Raw genomic sequence first — 19,053 nt, forward strand, 5'->3', positions numbered from 1 at the left:
TATGCCTTCCAATCCCTCCAGTAAGATAACCACTTCATACCACAGACTGCCAAACCAGCGCAGAGTTGCTGTCATTTGCCCAGTGGAACATCAGTGACATTCCAACACTCGGCTCCTGTGGGTCCATGCCCCTCTGCTGCTGGGAAGGAAGCTCACAACTGTGCAACAGCTCTGTAACTAATCACCATCTCTCTTCCTGAGAGCTGAGCTACAGTTCCGTAATCCTTTGTTAACATCCACATCTGTGATCTGATTCCACAGAAGAAAAAGAGGCTATTTTACTGTTCAAGGCCCAATCCCAGTCTGCTGAACCTGCCTCACATATCAGTTTCCAAAAGCTTCTCCAAGCCAGCTGGGTAGAGTTTAAGCAGCATTCCTAATCCTACAGCACATTTCTAGACTCAAACCTTCTTTGAAATAAGGAGTGAAACACTTGGACAAAGCACCTGTCATGAGCATCCCTGTTACACACACACTTCCTCAGAGCTTCCCCTGCCTTTTGGCTGGCCAAAAATTTTGGCTACAGTCAGCAGAAAAAGCAGAATGTTTATTCTTCATGCACAGCTAGCAGCACATCCCTGAAAACTGCCAAGTTTTATCAAGCCTGTTTCCTAGCACCCACTCCTTTTCTGCAAGACTGTCATTGTTTCCACCCTTCCTGCCCTTTTCCTCTAGAAAAACATTTCTTTTAACCTGTACCCCCATGCTCACAACAGATCTCTGCTATGTAGTCCATAGCAATATTCTAGGCTGGTGCCTACGTCATATCAACCTTACCTGTACAGAAGAGACACTGCTATGATCTTCATGGGTCCTGAATGCCAGACAGTACAAATACTTGAACTCAGCATCCCCACTGTCAGCAACAACTCTGCAGCATTTGAAAAGGCTGAGTGGCTCAGGGCAGATTATATCAGCTACAACTGAATTCACACACCTGAATGTTGTTGCTCTCCTTACAGTCTTACAAGCCACACCTGTCGCATTAATGGCATTAGGATGGCATGAGGATCTTAGCAATGGAAAAGGTATCCAGAAACTGATTTGAGCAAAGCAGACAGCTGTTAACACTACAGAATGGACAGTCTTTGATTGTGTCCAGACTTACATCAATGCATAGGGTAAAATGGGCTTCATGGTTTGGTGCAACACATGCTGTGTCCTGGGCTTCCCACTGGTTTTGTTCAGTCAGTGATAACAGTGAATCTTCACCTTTCACCTGTTAAAGCAAATTCTTGATCATTTTCTTCCCCATCCACTGCAAGAAGCCCATAAACTTAAAAAAAATTATCTGAAGTTGGAGAACATCTTCCTACAGTTGCTAGATAAAAAAAGGCTTATTGCATGCCTTTCATTCTGAAGTGAGTCAAAGTTACTGAGTCGTTTGGAAATGTTTCACTTGCTCTTGCTTGTTCATTCTCAACTCCTCTTTATTTCTTGAAAATATATAAAAAGAATTGGCCCGTCTGCATACTTACTCTCCCTTTTAAGTGGTGTACTTAAAACTAAAAATAATATGACAAAAATATGACTCACGTATCTTTCTGACATGTGGATGGAGTTCCACATAGTTGTGGTAAGAGGAGTTTGTTTTCCTTAGCTGGAAACACATGAGTTATGCATTACTGTGAAGTATATCATATTTACAATTGAATGTGCCCTGTTAAGACTTTCATACCCTCAGATGCACAGCAGAGCTGGGGCTGCATCTGCCAAGTCAGTTAGGAGATGTTAATGAAGCGCACAGAACTCTGCTGCTGTCCGGGGGAAAGCTGATAGTAAACCAACAGACACAGTCACATGGCTTAGTTATATAATTTTGGTCTTTACTAAAATAGCCAAAATGACTGACCGCACTGAGAGAACCTCTGTGAAGGAGCTTGTGTTTAAAGTTACGCTCCCAACTTGGGAAATAATGACTGTAGCAAGACACCCATTAAAACATTCTGGCTTTGGAGTTGAGAAAAACCAGTGACGAGGCCATAGACCTCGTCTGGTGATTAGGAAAAGAATTGGGCAGACTCTTAATTTGATTTAAACAAAATAAAGTTTTTTTTTTTCCAAAACTCCAATCTGCATCTCTTCCAAGGTCCGCCTGTTGCCCAGTCACACTCCTGTTTGCATCCCAGTTGCCAGCAGCACAGAAGGACTGGTGCTACGGTCAAGGACAACGCTGCTCTCGCACCGGCGCAGCCCCTGCAGACACCACCGGTGAGGAAGAGGTGGAGGTGAATTGCGAAGGTTGTTGCAGGCAAGATAATATCAAAATAAATAAGCTATTGGTAGCCCTGCTTTCCAACAGCTCCCCCGTGCCACAGGCCTGAGGTAATCAGCGACTGGGCAAAGGGCCAGGGAAGACCGAGTCGCTGCAACCAAAGACAGCTGAAGCTGTTGAAAGACAATATAAAGGTGTTTTTGTCTCAGCTATCTGAGACAGCCCCAGAACTCCACTCAGATTTCAGAAGGAACCTCAAGAGTCATGGCCTTGTCTTATTATTTAAAGGATATGTTGAAAGTTACATCATTTGAGGCTCTCTAACTCAGCTGGACACTGAATTACACCTCGAGCAAATGCCTTAGTGCGTTGCTAGACACTTTCAGCTTTTATTTATTTTTCATATTACGACACAGAGTGAAAACATTCTTCAGAGCTCATACTATACTGTAAATTATTAAGAATTTGTTCTAATACTGACAGCTTAAAAATTGCATGGGCTGGGTCATGGAACTTTAGAGCTGGAAGAAATCCAGCTCCTTCAAACACAGGAGCTGGAGTTAAGTCAGATAACATCAACAGAGACATAAAACAATTTAGTACACTGAACCAGTTTTCTTTTTTTCCCCTTATTTCTTATTCCATGCAAAACTCCTGAGACTATTCTCATTATACAATGTAAAACAGAAACTATTTAAGTGAGACAATGGATGTGAAAATGAATAAATCTAAATATTGAAAATACAATAGCATACTAATAAACTACAAAATTGTCTACACATACAGAGAAATTACAGTGCTAATGGCAGCTTTCCATATTGATATTATCACCATAAAAAGGCTTGTACTTAGGTGAAATAACATTGTACTTCAAGGAGAGGTTCAAGAGAAAAGAGACTTTAATTGAAGCAAAGCATTAAAGAAATAGAAGATTCTGATTTTCAAAGAAAGTTTCACTGTGAGGAAGAAATAAACATACTCAACAACCTTTAGGCTATGGAAAATTCTCCTGAATGGTATGCTGAAAATCATTTTTTTTTCAATTCACTTGACATTCATCTGAATTTAATAACTGTTCTTGTACCATGAAGAAAACACTTGTACTTTTAGTGTGTGTGTGTGTGGGGAGGGGGTGGATATTACAAATAACTTTTCCACAAGTAGTTTCTACTGACAGGAGGATTTACAGTGGGATGAAATGAACAGAGCATAGCCTAAACTTCCCATAAACCAAAACAAAAGGTATCACAATATTTTATTAGAGATTGGTATACATATATAAATATATATATATATACACATCAGTTTTCTGACAGCGAGCTGCTCTTTATGACATTTTGCAGTGAGGTACTGATCACTTAATAGAAGCCGGATAAAGAATGACTGGGGATTTATCGCCCTCTTGTGAACAGAGAAAAAGTTGCAACCTTTACAAAAATTAAAGCAGCAATTGTTGCTGCTATTAAGGAATCCCGTAGTAAAATCACATCTGTAAAATTAATAAACAGAAATTCAGACTACAAAAGGTAAGACCACTGATTACTGCAACAATCTATAATAATTTTATCAGAAAAGGATAAATCGGAAAACAAAAAATAATTCAAATTCAAATCAGACCAAGGTAGATATTTTTTCCATTTAAGCAGGAAAATAGCAATCTAAATTCCACAAAAACACTGCCTAAAGCCCTGATGTCAAACGGCACAGATTAGCTCAAAGGTCTGCTAACCCTCCCTGACTGCAACCCCAAAATATCCTTAAATTTCCAACTGAGCAGAAGGATGAAAACATCTTTTTTTGCCATGTAGAACGTACGGCCTTTCAGCCGCAATAAATAATTGTGGGTCTTGTCCAAATTTTTTGGTGAAGTTTGCAATCAGGAGCAGGTGTGTCTTGGTCCAGCAGCTCCAGAAGAAAACAGGCTAACTCATCACTGGGAAGCCATTAGACCTCTACTGAGCTATTTTTAAGGATCTTCCTCTTTGTGGCACTTCTTTCTTCCCTTCTGCTCTGCACCCACTCAGGGTGTTGTTGCTCCTTCCCTTCTCCTTCTCTGTCTACTGTTTCCTTTCCCAAGAGACCACTGAAATCATGGCAAAAGCCATAACATGTTCAGACAAAGCTCCTCCTCCCCCCCTAATCTGACAAAACTCCAAAGCTGAGGGAAAGCAAGGGTAAGCACCAGCTGCTGGACACCAGCGTTTCCATTTCACACCTTGCCCTAAGTCTGGGCAGCTACATCATCCTTTTCCTCTGCTTTGCCCTTCTTCACGCACCCTTTAACCAACTAAATGATCTAAAGGGAACCCTTCCAACCTAAATAACTCAGCTATTGGACACTCCCACACACTTCTCTATGTTCCCTTATCAGACAAAGCGCCCACAATAACCCCCCAGCTTCCTCTCACGCTCAGCTTGTGACAGAATCATAGGCTTTCCCAGGCCCTTCCCGGGTGCATCCACAGAATATTCACCGTGTTAACACAAATTCATTCTGTTCTTCTGTCACCACATCTAATAAAAAGGTGTCTCTCTCCTTTGCATCTGCAACACAGAAACCTTACCAAAACTCTCTCCTGAGATTATTATCAAGACATAATATCAAGAAGCCAAGTGCCATTTAATCATGAGTAACAAAGGACTCTCCCCCTGAGAGGGAAGAATAGCACTACCTTAGAAGAATCCAAGAGCTTCTGTCTTGGATGTGCTGCCTTCCCTAATTTATAATGAATAAAGCATAAATCCTGCCCAAATGAAGGCATCGCTGAGTCCTTCTAGCACAACATAATAACCATTTCCCTGAAAAGCTATGTATTAATACCACTTAGCATAATAAATATTTAAAATTATACTGCGGTAAAGAACACAAATTCACCTATGTCTTTCCTGTTCTTAGTAGCGACTCTTAATAAACACAGCTTTATAGCTACTATATTTAAATACAATTAGTTCCATACATTTCCAGCTTAACAAGAAATAATACATATTCATTTCTGCTCATTAACAGTCAGTATATAACTCTTAGCTAATGAACATTCAATTATGTTCTCTGAATACATTGTGGGATAAATTCTCTTTTTGTTGCTCATATCAGTTCACTTCAATTCAGTTGCTGCTAATTAAAATCCTTTTGCCTCATGTAGACAAACCTGGATTTTTTTTTTGAGTCCCTGGAGACTTTTTTAAGAGTTCTGTTTTATCTTTATGTACAGTCAGCTCCCTAATTAATGCTTTAAATAGGGTAAACTTTACTAAGGCTCCTGGGTTCAGTTCAAAGGAAAAAAAGAAAACAACAGTTAATTTTATATCTCATTCTCACACAAATCACTGGAGTCTCTCTTTTTCTTGTACATCTACTTTTTTCTTTTGTTTTAAAGTGAATTCAATAATCAGGGAAGGTGCCAGTTTGAGAGCACTGGGAGTTGGAGATCCCCCATCATCAGTCAGGAGCTTTCAGAGGAGCAGAAGAGAAATTCTTGTCAAGTCGTCTAGTTCTGCAGCCAGCTCAGGTGAGGAAGGAGGATTCTCCAAGGGGACATACCCAGTGGACTCCCCGAGATAATCCTACCTTTATTTTCACTCAGCATCAGCAAGAGCCAATGCTGTTTTTTCAAGAGTTGTTAACAGAGCTGGCTCAGCAATCTACCTGCCTGTCTAGGACTGAAAATTTAACCAAGTCCCACTTACTCCACTGAGACTAACACCATGCAAGCCAAGCACTTACTGAAGTGCCTCCCTTTGCGGAGGTCATTATCAGGTATGATTTGCTAAATGAAGTGATTAGGATCTTGCCTCTGATTTTACTTGCCTTATGTCCATTAAGCAGTGCCTAGGGAAATGAATAAAGCAGAAGAAGCTTCAGGGAACTCTGCGTGAGGTTTCCTTCTTTGGTGCAGCGTGCTAGAATTACTTGACATGTACCTATGGGCTGGGATGCTTAACAGCCTGGGGACAGCAACTTCTCTCTGTTAAAACCAGCTAGAAACAACTCTCAAATTGAAAACTTCCCAGACAAACACTGTGAACCCTATGTGTACCAACATAAGGGACATAACAGTAACACAGAAAGTCTAATATTTAGGGAACAAGGGAAAGAGACAGAGAAAGGAATGCCTGTAAGAGAAAACATTTAGGAATACCCAGGAGAAAGGTTAGATTTAGGGGAGTTTCAGTTCTATTCAACATTGAATGAAAACTTCAAGTTACACGTATCTCTGCAGCTGCCTCAGTAGAAAAGCAGTGCTGCCTTACCTGCTGTGTGCAGCAGCACTACACGGCTGTGCCAGGAGATGGCGGATTTTTGTCAGACGCCAGCAGGGAGCAAGTCAAACACAAGCAGGTTTGCAATTTCTGTATCAAAAATGCCTTTGTGTGCGTGTTTTATAAAGGTAAAAAAACCCAGCCCTAATCAGAAAAACTAAATAGGAAAGTGTCAAAAAGGGCAACTTATTCAGAATTACTGATGGAAGAGTTAAAAAAATTTGCATAGATTTCATATTCTGCGGTATATGATTTTGCCTACCTGGCATTTTAAAGAATTGATATCTACTGGAATTACTTGGAAATTGCTGTAAACATTAAAATCATTATGATAAGAAGATAATTTAGAGTATATTTTTACAAAACACAGGAAGAGAGTAAAGTGTCCCAAAGGCAGTTATGATGAGGAAAGGTCTTAGTCTGTTTTAAATTGTATATATATAATTTCTGTTAAAAACTATAAAGCTGTGTACACTTAAAAAAGGCTGTGTCTGTCTATAAGAGAGAATAATCCCTGTCTTATACCATGGAAATGTGTACTGGATTTTCATGTATTACTAATATGACTCACTTGGATTGGATGCAGAAGCTACACCTCCTCCAGGGCCACTTTTCCACAGTTTCAAGGCAGAATCAAGGGTAGAGGGTAAGCTCTTCAGGGAAAGCATACATTGTCCCTGTGACCTGCAGAAATAAAGTTGTAGCTTCAACCTAGAAAAACGATGAGTAGCAAGCTAATTACTATTGCTACTTGGTAAGGACAAGTGCAGTGGTTTTCAGAACTCTGCATTGTAAATGACAAGTAATTGTGCAGTGTTATCATGTATCACAGTGTGAGTCAGAGGATCGGGCTAGTGACCAAAAAAGCAGACACTATTATAATGGTGATACAGTACTGTAATTTGTTAGAAAGAAATTAATTCTTCCCGCCCGCTCAGTTGCATTGGTCAGCCTTCCTAGCAGCAGCATTTCCAGTTTGGGTACTTCCAAAAAAAAAATAAATTGCGGACTCACTGGAAAAAAAAAAAAAAAATGAAAACATTAGTGTAGTGAAATCTTTCTCCCTCCTCTGGCGGGCGGACAGGGAGGGCCGGGGCAGCGGCCCCGCCCGGCCCCGCGGGACGCCCGCGGGGCCGGGCGGGGCTGCCGTCCCTTCCCCTCCGCCCTCCCTCACCTGCCCGAGGCGGAGCCCTCACGGCCGGTGGGCAGGGCCGGCCCCCGGGGCGCCGCCGCCGCCGGTGGTTCCTGCGCAGCCGCCCGGGGATGGCGGCGGAGATGGCGCCGCGGGTGCTGCCGCTGCCCAGGCAGCAGAGCTTCGGCCCGCCCACCGTCCCCAACCCTTTCGTGCACCCGGGGCGCCTCGGCGCCGGAGACAAGCTGCGGGTAAGGAAGGCTGGCGGGGAGGGGGCTGAGCGGAGGGGCTGGGATGCGCATCCGAGCGAGCGGAGAGCGGGCGCGGCGCCCCGGCGGTGCTGTCACCCCCTCGGCGGTGCTGTCCGGGCGCGGCTCTAAAACCAGCACGTTTTAGACCCCAACGCGGGGCTGTCCCCCGGTGCAGGGTGGAGGTCGCTCCCCGGGGGTGTAAATACACCCCCCCACCATCCTCCTTCCGAGGGGAGGACGCGGCTTTGGAACTCCCGCCCTGCCGCGACCTCCGAGCCCGGAGGGGAGGGCGGCGGTCCCGGCGCTGTTAACACATCAGCAGCTCCTGGACAGGCATCGGCTAAGAATGCTTCCTCCTCCTGTCGTTTGCTTCCCGATCTAGCCTAGAGATAGAGAGCACACGCGCGACGGAGTTTTGTAAGCGGTCAGAGATGCGAAAGGTGATCGGTGTAAAAACAAAAACAAACAAACAAAAAAAAGTCACTGTTTTTTTGAAATCGAGTTCTTCAAGCCGTCGCTCTCCAGAGTCCGCAGACTGCATGCTTGCTTGACACTCACACACACAGAGGCTAATTGACTTAAATCGATGCAAGATTTACAGTAGTCATTGCTGATAAGACATCATTCCTAGAGAAAACAGGAGTCCTGTTTCAGGAATGAAATACTGTCTGTCAGTCCATCATATCAGGTGCTTCAGCTCTAGAATAAAGATGATAACTTCTCTCTGATATGAAAAGCTAAAATAGGAAGTCACTTTTTCCACTCGTTCTGTTTCAGACGTGTAACTTGCTGATTTGAGGTTAGGAAGGTTGGTTCCATGTAGCAAGGTGTACAACAAAAAAAGGTCCCCACGTTCCACTGGGTTACTGACTGGCATCAATGGGTGAATTGAATTAGGCTTCTGAGCTGAATGCTGTCCCAGTATGGCTTGTGTACAAGCACACACAAGACTTACAGGGTACTTGTACAATTAAGAAAGCAGAAAGTATTTCTAGGGTTTAATTTTTAAAAACAGCCTCTAAAAATTAGCTGATGAACCAAACATGAACTGACGTATCAGTGAGGACAATGAGGACATCAATGTATAAGTGAAATGACAGCATTTTCTGCTGATGCTTATAAATATCTGAGGCTGATGTACAACTAAATATTTTATGTTTCATATAGCTCTTCAAGTTATAAACAATGTTTGCCCTGAAGGTAACTGGGTGGAGGAAATGTGAGAAACCTGGAAAGCAATTTCAAGTCCTTTTATCCCCTATGTTTTACTAGCAGCTGGAACACACTTCAAGTGCATCTGAATCAGTAGCTTTAGGCATGAACCCTGAGGTAAGGAAACCAGTTTCTTAATGAGGTTCCAGACATGGACAGCTTTCCATGCTGGCTGTTCTTTCTAGAGGATGCACAGACTACTTTCAAAAGCTTGCATTTTTAAGCTACAATTACCATTTTAGCTATAATAAGTATATTCTACTTTTCTCCTTCAGGAGGCAGGGTTGAAAAATATGTCTTAAAGCAAGATACATTGCATATGGAACTCCATAAGGCACCTGGAAGGAAAAGCAGCCAGCTGAGTCAGGGCCTGGTGCTCATGAGCTTAGGAGCAAAACTGTAATAGTCACAGAATTGCAAAGCAGAAAATCACAAGACAAAGAACCTTATCGTGTTGTCGGTCACTCCCTTCTGTTCTTTCCCCCCTGTAGTCATAAAGACTGGGGTGCTTCCTACTGACTGCTTTGTCCTGTCTGCTGTTCTCTTGCCCAGCAGTGTCCATGGGACCAGCTGGGAATCAGGGCTTTACCAGAGAGTGTTACTATAAACTCCGAAAAAGGGAAGTGTCCCTTCTCTTTCCATTTATGTCAAGTGTAGTGTTTCTCCATTCTTGCATATCCTCCCTATTCTATACTATTCCTTTAACATATACCAGTGAAAATAATCCGTTTCAAAACCTTCTATGGGAGCCCAAAACAGGATTTCCACATCTTGGTGAATTCCTTCAGTGTAAAGGCTGTTGTGTGGCCAAGGAACAGTTCTTGAAAGTGAGACAGGCCAGCTGTTTGCCTTTCATTCAGCTTCAAATATAAGAACAGTCTGTAGCCAGACTGAAAAGTGGAGTGAGAAGATTTTACAATTTCTTGCCAGTCCTTGTATTGCTAATAGTTTACCAACCAATGAGACTTCTGTCATTCTTTAGAATGTGCAAAGCAAGGATCAGTTTTGCTGTGCTAAACATCTACATGTGCCAAACAAGATCTTAAAACAGTTGTTCAAAGGCTTCTGGTTTCCATCCTCTGACTGAAGTTGGCTGCAATTCATTACTGAGATTTTTTACTGGTTTTTAGTTTTAGTTCTGTTCATCCTGATTGTGCACATGCCGTCCTAACTTCTGAAGTGCAACTGCAAAGCCCAGATTCTAGTTAAGTCATTACTGGACTCTGCTTTATTCTGAAGAGATGCTCGGTGGATTTCTGCAACTATGTAATGTCACAGCCAGCATGCTAAAAGCAGTATTTTAAACCCCATGCTTGGAAGCAAGCAACTAGACTGCCTGAGAGCTGTGACATCCTCTTGGCACTCATAGAAGACCCTGTCTAGCTCTGCATGTGCTGCTGTCCATATGACCACAGATGTCAAAGGAGTTCAGTTGGAGCTGGGCTTTGTTCTGGTCCCCAGCCTGCTCTGCTGCTGCTTCCTAGACAATGTGACAGCAGCTGAATTTCAAACTGAATCCTGTGGCTTTCTGTTAGACCTGCTTTTCCCCTTCCCAGGTTCCTGCCATCAGTGACAATATAATCCCGTGTATTGATCAAGGGTCATTCAGCTGTGGGAGTGGGACCTGGACTGCCAGGACTGTCTGCAAGAATTGCAGTGACAGGATAGGCAGTTACTGCAGACACAGGAAACAGAAAGTACACAGGTGATTCAATATGCAGGAAAAGGTTCTTTGAATGACTCAGAATTATTCTGTCTTTGGGATTACTCTACACAGAAACTGATCCTACTTAGTAGTTACTAAACTTTGTATTTTCTTTTGTATGTTTTTCTCCTATACCTTCTCTTTTCTAGTTTACCTTGACCTTTCTCTTTTCTGTCCTTTTCTTACCCTAATCTGTAGCTGATGAAGCAGAAACGAACTCTGCCTCATTACACAGTGACCTAGAAAGCCAATAGCTTGCATCAGCAAATCGGTACCACCTGTGCATCTGCCTAAAATAGATTAATGATTTTATTAAAGTTTTGAGGAAGGAATTGTTTTGCTTTTGCTATTGCATTCTTTATTTTTCACTGTAGTTCAGTGCATGTATATTCTTTTTACCATAAAGAAAAAAATTACTTTAATTCAAAACACACAGATTTATGCTTATGCTGCCCATTTTGATAACTGAATGCAGCTGAATTGTTGAACTGGGACGATATATCACAGTACAGGAAGATGCATATAGAGAAAAAAAGACACATCTAATTTTGGGAGGCAAGCAAGGAGTCTTGGTTGGTTTAACTTCCTACCTGACTTTTTCAGATTCACCACAACTGGCACCAGAGCAAGTGAGAGCAATAGATCTCCAGGGCCAATCTGTTATGCCCAGCTATCAAACCCATTTTGTGATCCAGAGCAGTCCTTTTGTTGTTGTCCATGAAGTTATGGTTAAAATTCAATAGCTAGTTATATACAACTGTTATAGAAAAGAAAGAAATAATCATACCTGTGTGTTCAGATTTCTCTTGGAAACGTGTTATATGGCAATGCTTGCAGAACATAAACATCAACAAAATGTACCTGCTTCATATGCTTACCCTAATTTACACCATGTACCCACTGTCATGTTTGGTCTGTTATCACAGAACTGAGTCTCAAAGGCCCTAAATTCATTTTAATCCTCGTACATGTCAAGGGGTTTAGAGCCAGATGGCAAAGCCTCTCCTGAATATTGACAAGAGGACATAAGAGGATGTTACATGAAGATGGAAGGGATTTGGTGGGGAGGGAAAGGACCATGCTGGTTAAAGGAAAACTGGAAGCAATTGACTAATATCGAAGAATTGGATAAATAATACACCAAGAGGCGTATTTTCCAAATATGCTACAAACACTTGTTCCTTTTTAAAGAAAAGATGCCTCCTGGAGATCTGGGCTTGCTCAATCTGCGCAGTAGTGTGTTGCACCATAAAGGCCAACCTTCGGGGTGTAGTTTCTAATCTAATGTGCTGGGCTAGAACAATTAAGAATTTCTTCTTGCCCTGCCCTGTGCCACAGCTGCCTGTGGTACTGCATTGTGCCAGTACACCTGTTTCCTGGAGCTGTGCACGAAAAAACGCAAGCTGAAAATACCTCAGGGGGGCTGAGGATGATATTTGAGGATTATTTGCAACCAGGGCAGCTGAAAACTCCATTTTGCTTAAGTCCCAGCCAGTGGAAATGATGTTGTGTTGTGTGTGCACAGCTCCCAGAAGCAGAAATGAGGATCACTTTTAGCAATACTGTGACTCAACACAAGATTTGTCATTTGAAAGGGCAAGAGTACAATTTAGTCATCTTGACAATCCCACTTGGCTTCTAGACACGCAGCTAGTGACAGAAGGCTGTGGAGTGGAGATATGTGTCAGCTGGGCAGGCTCATCCGAGCTGGTTGCATTCTGCGGACTGAGACCAAATATAAACTAGAGCCAGCAAACTTTGTTTACCCTTTGTGTCTAACAACATCCAAGCCAAAAACCTAAATATTCGGATATTCTAGTTCTACCTGAAATGGGAACTCAAAAGTGAAAACGAAATACCAAGAATAATTTCCCATAAAAACCTTTAATCCTTTCCTTACTAAATCATATAGCAATAATGTCAGTATTTTAAAATCCTTATAAAGTAACTACACAGATAATAGTGTCATTGCTGTTGATACCATTTCTTAAGATTTTTCCCCTCTGTTTTTCCAGAGTGTTCTGCAGGGGATTATTTTGCTGCCCCTCCGTGCCACATGCCTCACATTCATTTTACTGCTAGCCTGGCTGTTTGCATCAATTGCAACTTTCTGTCAGCGTGGAAGAGGATCTGTACCACTGAAAGGATGGAGAAGGTAAAAAGTCTAAAGCATTCTTCTCTCTCATTCCTTCTTTTGATTAAAGAGGATTCCTCAGTGACATCTCAGTTTTACCCATTTAGATGAAGCAGCTTTTTAATGAGTTTATTTTACATCAGTGGAGCTTTTTAAATAGGTAGATTTTCAGTTGTCTTGAGGCTCAAAGAAATTTGTATACAAATCTTTATAGACTGTTTGTAAGCTATAACTTATTTTACTAATAATACTAATAGAAATATTTGAGAAAAGAAACTTACTAGGAAAAGTGTTTGGTAACATTATTTAGGCTGAGTTTCTGTGTAGACTTTGTAATTTCTGCTATGCAATGTTTCTATGACAAAATTAGCTTTGACAGTTCCTCTGCTAGCTGCATTGCCCTTGAAGTGGTGCTTTACAGCTGCTTCTGTGGGTTCTGGCTTTCAGTCACTCAGTTTATGACCTCAGAGTAATGAAGTTCTCTTTTACCTGCAGTGCATTGTGGCTGCAGGAGGAGGAGGAGACACAGGAAATTAATTCTTACAAGTCCAAGAGATTACAGAGAGTCCTATGAAAGGAACATGTCCCTTATGGTGGGAACATGTTCCAGTAAGGGAACACTGTCATTTAATCTTACGTGTTTAAAATGACTGGTAAAAGAACAGTATCAGTTACCTAAGTTCTTACAAAAAACCCCACTGAATCTGCTAATTGCTCCCCTCACAATAGCGTTATGCTGCAGTGATATAAAGTATGGCAAGAGAAACAGTGTCCCTGAGAGCAGGGTTTCACAAGGTGCTGCCCATTGCCTTATGTTTCATTAGGAAAAGGTGATGTTCCCCTCCCTACTTCCCCTTCAGCCCTACATTTCCTGCTGCCCTGTGTCAGGCCCCAGTGCTGGTTAGAACTAGGAAATCTGGTATGGGCTTTTCTTTTCAAGCACAAAAGAAATACTGACTGTAAGATGGATGATATTTCTGTTTTTCTCTTTACAAGGAGGATGATCCGGACAACCCTCTCAGGCCTAACTCGAACCGCGTTCTTCGTAATGGGTTTCCAGGTTAAAGTAAAAGGGAAAGTAGCGAGTCTCCCAGAAGCCCCAATCATTGTTGTAGCTCCTCATTCAAGCTTTTTTGATGCCATTGTTTGTGCCCTAACTGGAATGCCATCCATTGTGTCTAGAGCAGAGAACCTGTCCACTCCGGTATTTGGCAGTAAGTATTTATGAGGAAAAAAAACAAACCAAACCAAAACAAAAAGGTTACAAGTCAGCAACTTGACACTAGGCCAAAAATTTTATCTCTGAAAGTGATTTAGGGTCAGACTTGAAAGTCCTTAGGCTCTAAAGATACTGACAAATTATTTCCAGTGAAATTCCTGTGACGTTATCTTTCTGAATTGGTAAATATGTCTAAAAGTATGCTGTTTCTTTTCAGATATGAAATATAATATCTCTTGAAACTTTGCTTTATACTGAAAGCATGTTTTGCAACTCCTCAGGCTAGAAGCTTTCTCCCAGTAGGAAGCTCAAAAAATATTTGCTGTCTTTTAACAGTGTGGCCCATAAATGTAGAACACAGATAGGTGAAGGTTATTTCAAAATAGACCCAAACTGCAGCAGTCTGGAAAATACCATATTTATAAGTTTAAACTTGCAGGCACTGTTATGGATTTTTTTAATGGGAGCAAGACCAGGAAGGAATAAAAGAGGAGTTACTCAAAAAGGAAATGCAGAGAAGGGAAAAGATCCGATGACTCATGCTTCTATTATTTTCTTCTCCTTTTGGCACAAAAAGAATCCCTGTTTGCATTATTACTGGAATCAGCTGTAGACTTCCTGCTGGCTATACAGTAACCCAGAACTAAACTCAGCAGGCAGCATAGCAAAGTGTCTTAGTAAAAAATAAACTAACAGATAAAATATGAATTTTAGCTTAAAAGCACAGGACTGGGACATAGAAAATAATTCTTCACCAGGCCTCATCACATTTTAGTAGGTCCCCACATTATGATGCAGACTTCAGATTAAATGAGGGTTTTTTTTTCTGTAATTAACATAGAATTTGTGCATGCTATGTAACTGAAAAGGGAAGGCTCAAACTACTTGTTGGGTGCAGTCTGCATGAGTTAGGCCTGAGTGAGGCCCATGAGTAGAGTCCCAGTCCGGTCCCTCTCTTAGAATTGTGTGGACATGCTCAGTGAAAAATAACAGCAACATTATTAGAATATGTTTGGGTGAATTTCACATGTTTATAATTACTGTAAAGCTCCTCATCTGGCAGCGTAGCTATGTCTTTTGCGTCTTAACTATTTTGCAGAATGAGGAGAATAATAATACTCTTATCAATTTAGTCTAGAAGTTGTTTATGTGGAGTCTGTCTCCTAGTGTAAGAGAAAGTTTTTGCTGCAAGGAAACCTTGAACCAATGTTTTTTTCTCAGCACTAGTATAAGACAAATATTTTTTATCTCTTCCACAGCAATTTTGAGTTCCCTTCAGCCTGTAGCAGTCTCTCGTCAGGACCCTGATTCCCGGAAGAACACGGTCGCTGAGATAACTAAACGGGCATTATCCAGAGGCCAGTGGCCACAGGTAATAAATACACAGCAGGTGACTTGCCTTGGGGTAGGTGAGCCAGTGTTCTGAAGGTAGCTGGTGGGTGAGAAGCTAGGGTGGAAAGCTGTGCTCACAGCAGTCAGGGGATGAGCAGTTGGTGAGATGGGTAACCCAGGCTGTCCAGCACAGACAGCTCAAAACAGCAGTCTCTCACATAAAGAATAGCTGAGGTAGAGCTCAGTTTGCTCTTTAGGTTAATAATGCTCTAAACCCAAGATTTTCAGATTGGTCAGAATTGTGGAAAGATTGTAAGGTGGAACAAAAAGGTACTGCTTCTGCACAGTGATCATTCCTCAACAGCGAGGAATGATGTTGCACTTCCAGCTCTTGGATGGCTTTCCATCCTGAAGAGCTAATGCTAACTGCTCAGGAGGGAGATAAATGTTGATGCAGCAACTCTGCTGCTTTTACAACAGGCAGAGGGCTGGGATGGAAATCCATACCTTTACAAGAAGAAAGGCCGGGAGCACTTGTGAACCTCCTGACATCTCATTTGGCAGAGCCTTTCTGCTTTCTTCTACTGCTCTTACTCTGGTCTCTTATTGCCTTCAGATACTACAAATACACTGTCATGCCAAGCTACTGAACAAATACAGTCATTGATACAAGACCTTTCTCCAAAAATATCCTCTGCATATTTGTGTATAAAGTCATGCTCTGTGTTTTGAATTAGTTCTTGATTTCTTGAGGGTTAATTTCCTTAAAATAAAAACTGAAAGTGACTGGTTTAGTAGCTAAAGTCACAAGGTGCCTTTAGTCATAGCTGGATACCTCCTAAATGACTAAGCAAGAAATGTTAACTTCCCCTTCACTGTTGTTCCAATGAATGGCTTTTGAAGAAAATTAAAAAATGCGAGTGAAAAGAATAGACTTCAGTAGCAGGTATCTCCGTGACAGCTAGACCTGCTGTCTGCTGCTCTGCTTTCTGAACAGTCTCCAGAAACAGAGAGCATTCAAGTAGGGAAGACCAACACTTGCCAGTTTGTTTTTTTGTAATGGCGTTATTTAAACATTTCATAAACACCTTACAAAAAGCTTTTCAGCATTTAGGCTACTTTAATTTGACTCATAGATGCATTTTTCTAAGCTGCTGTGAATACTGTTAGAGCCTCCATTACCTTTTTCAATTTGTCAGTTATACAGAGGATTTTAAATATTCACAGGTCAAACCTAGGAAGACTTTTTTTTTTTTTAAATACTGTGCTTACAAACTACACTGAGGCTTAGGATTTGCTAAATTGTTACGGATGAATGCCCTGGTAGACCTAATCTCTGCTGAAAGCAGCATGGGGAGGAAAGGGAAATGGGCTCTACACCCTGCACTTGGGATAAAACCTATGTATATATTATGGCATAAATAGTCCATGAGTCAGGTAATCTGGGAATCTCGAAGACAGAGTCAGCAGTACATCTGAGGGTGTCACTGGGTGATTCCTAGTCCTGTGCCCTGGCCACACCTTCCTCCTATTCTTTTCTTTTTCTTGAGAAACTTGACCACAAGATGATGTCTATCATCATCTTCAGAGTGCCTGGGCTGCATTCTTGTAGCATGACAGAAAAGAGCAGCTGGATTCCCTCTTCTTTTAAAACCGAAACACAAAAAGCTAGGCAGCCTTATGAAGAGCATGAGGTTCTGATTAGTACTTCTGCAACCCTGTACCAAAACAAAGAGGAAGGAGGGAACAATTACTTACTCTTTAGTCAGTAACTAACCTGTTTTCTGGGGATTAGGACATAGGCTAAGAAGAATCGTACTCATGTTTGTGCCCATAGCCACAGTGAACAATTTCTGATTACAGAATGTGTAGAGGACTAACTGAAAATTCGTGTGTGCAGCTGCCTCTGCCACACCTTAGAACTGTCTGTGTCTCTTGGGTGTGACCTACTGAGGCCCTTTCACATCTAGCCTTGATCTGTTCATTTGGACTGAAGTGGGAGCACACCTTGAACACCCTCAATCCAGACCAGTTTTTGTGCTGAGGTGTTTTTGGAGTGCTGCTCATGATGCTGTAGTGATAAGAGAAATACAAAGCTTTCTGATATTCCGCAGGGGACAGGGTTCAGTGTGGCACACTGCAGCTCACAGTGCACCCAGTGTAGTTATCTCAGACACTAATTCAGAAACCATCTGGGTATTGGGGTGTGTGAGTCATTCAGGTTCTGAGGCTGCTGTGGTGTGCAGTGCCTCCAGAGCTCTGCCTCACAGACACGCATGCTCTCTGTGCCTTTTGCTGCTGCTACTCAAGCTGACATCTCATCACAGCTGGAATCTCACTCATGCTGATGGCATCTGTGCCTGTAAATGCTCAAGTACCTCATGCACTTCCTGTCAGCCCCGTTCTATAAGGAGCTGCTGGCAGAGGAACAATTCTCCTATAATTACCAACACTAAAACTTCAAGTGAAGCATTTAAAGTCTATTGTGCCATATTTCTGAACTAGCAAAGGTGACAAAGGCCGTGCCCCAGAACTCCTCTCCTATAAAGCATTTGCTCTCAAATTAAGATGGGTCAGGTTAATAATGTTGTGAGCATCCTTCACTTATTTGTTCATTTCCTTTTGAAACAGTGATGATTCTTGTTATACAGTACAACTGGTCACAGAGCTTGCATAAAGTCAGCCTGTACATAACAGAGGCTGAAGTGTAATCCTTTTATGAAATATGTGGATGTGTATATATATATATATATATATATTTCTCTCTCTTTAAATCCAAGATACTGATTTTCCCAGAAGGCACCTGCACAAACCGATCTTGCCTGATCACATTTAAACAAGGTGAGATATTTTGTCACATTGGTGTTGGAAAATAATCTGTGAATATTAATTCGTAGTTGTAGTAAGGACTGTACTTCTGCAGGTACATCATCCACAACAGCACTACAGTAATCCCTTACATTATTAAAGTTTCAGAAGCACTAAACCCCCTCTTTTATACTAGACAGCTTATTTTTCTGATTTATGCCATTGTATTGGATGCAAAATATCTATGATGTATATAATTAGTTGGTTGGGTTTTCTTCTGGGTACAGTTTTCATCTAACTTATTTACCCATAATAACTGTGTGATTACTATGACATGAGCATATGAACTCAGCATACAGTTGTGCAACGTTAGATTCCTCTGAACTTTGCCATGCAACCAAATTATGAAATCTCTATTCCTAGTGCTTAGCAAGCCAGGACAATAGATTTCTAACACAGAAAGGTGTCAAAAATGGCTTCAGTGATGATGAGATTGTTGTGCTACACAGTTAGAACCATGTTGCTCTCCTTTCTTAACTGTTTAAGTAGCAGAGTTACAAAACCACTGCTGTGTGCTCAGATCCCTATCACTTACAAAGATAACAGAACAGAGAAGGATTCAGGAAACGCTCAACAGCCTCGTGAGCATCTAATCCTTTGAAATGAATGCCAATCAATGGGGAGATAATACACAGAGAAAATGACTTCGAACAATCCAAGAATCTTAGACAGCTTTCTCCTTGAAATGGAGCCTAACCCTTTTCTGTCCTGACATCTTGCTAGTT

The 19,053-nt window shown here is 41.7% G+C and overlaps 1 protein-coding gene across 1 annotated transcript in view; it reads left to right on the plus strand.

The window, feature by feature from the left end:
• The first annotated feature begins 7,724 nt into the window (after positions 1-7,724).
• Positions 7,725-19,053, plus strand: part of LPCAT2 (lysophosphatidylcholine acyltransferase 2) — a 29,015-nt gene continuing 17,686 nt past the window's right edge. Inside the window, exons 1-5 of the mRNA XM_027889859.1 lie at positions 7,725-7,858; positions 12,791-12,930; positions 13,906-14,123; positions 15,388-15,500; positions 18,241-18,301. Coding sequence (XP_027745660.1) covers positions 7,739-7,858; positions 12,791-12,930; positions 13,906-14,123; positions 15,388-15,500; positions 18,241-18,301 — 652 coding nt within the window. The 5' untranslated portion in view covers positions 7,725-7,738. The remainder of the gene's footprint in view (positions 7,859-12,790; positions 12,931-13,905; positions 14,124-15,387; positions 15,501-18,240; positions 18,302-19,053) is intronic.

Source organism: Empidonax traillii, unplaced genomic scaffold (genome assembly GCF_003031625.1).
Source record: "Empidonax traillii isolate 1590-97213 ecotype Southwest subspecies unplaced genomic scaffold, ASM303162v1 scaffold273:size739602, whole genome shotgun sequence".
Classification (NCBI taxonomy): Eukaryota; Metazoa; Chordata; class Aves; order Passeriformes; family Tyrannidae; genus Empidonax; species Empidonax traillii.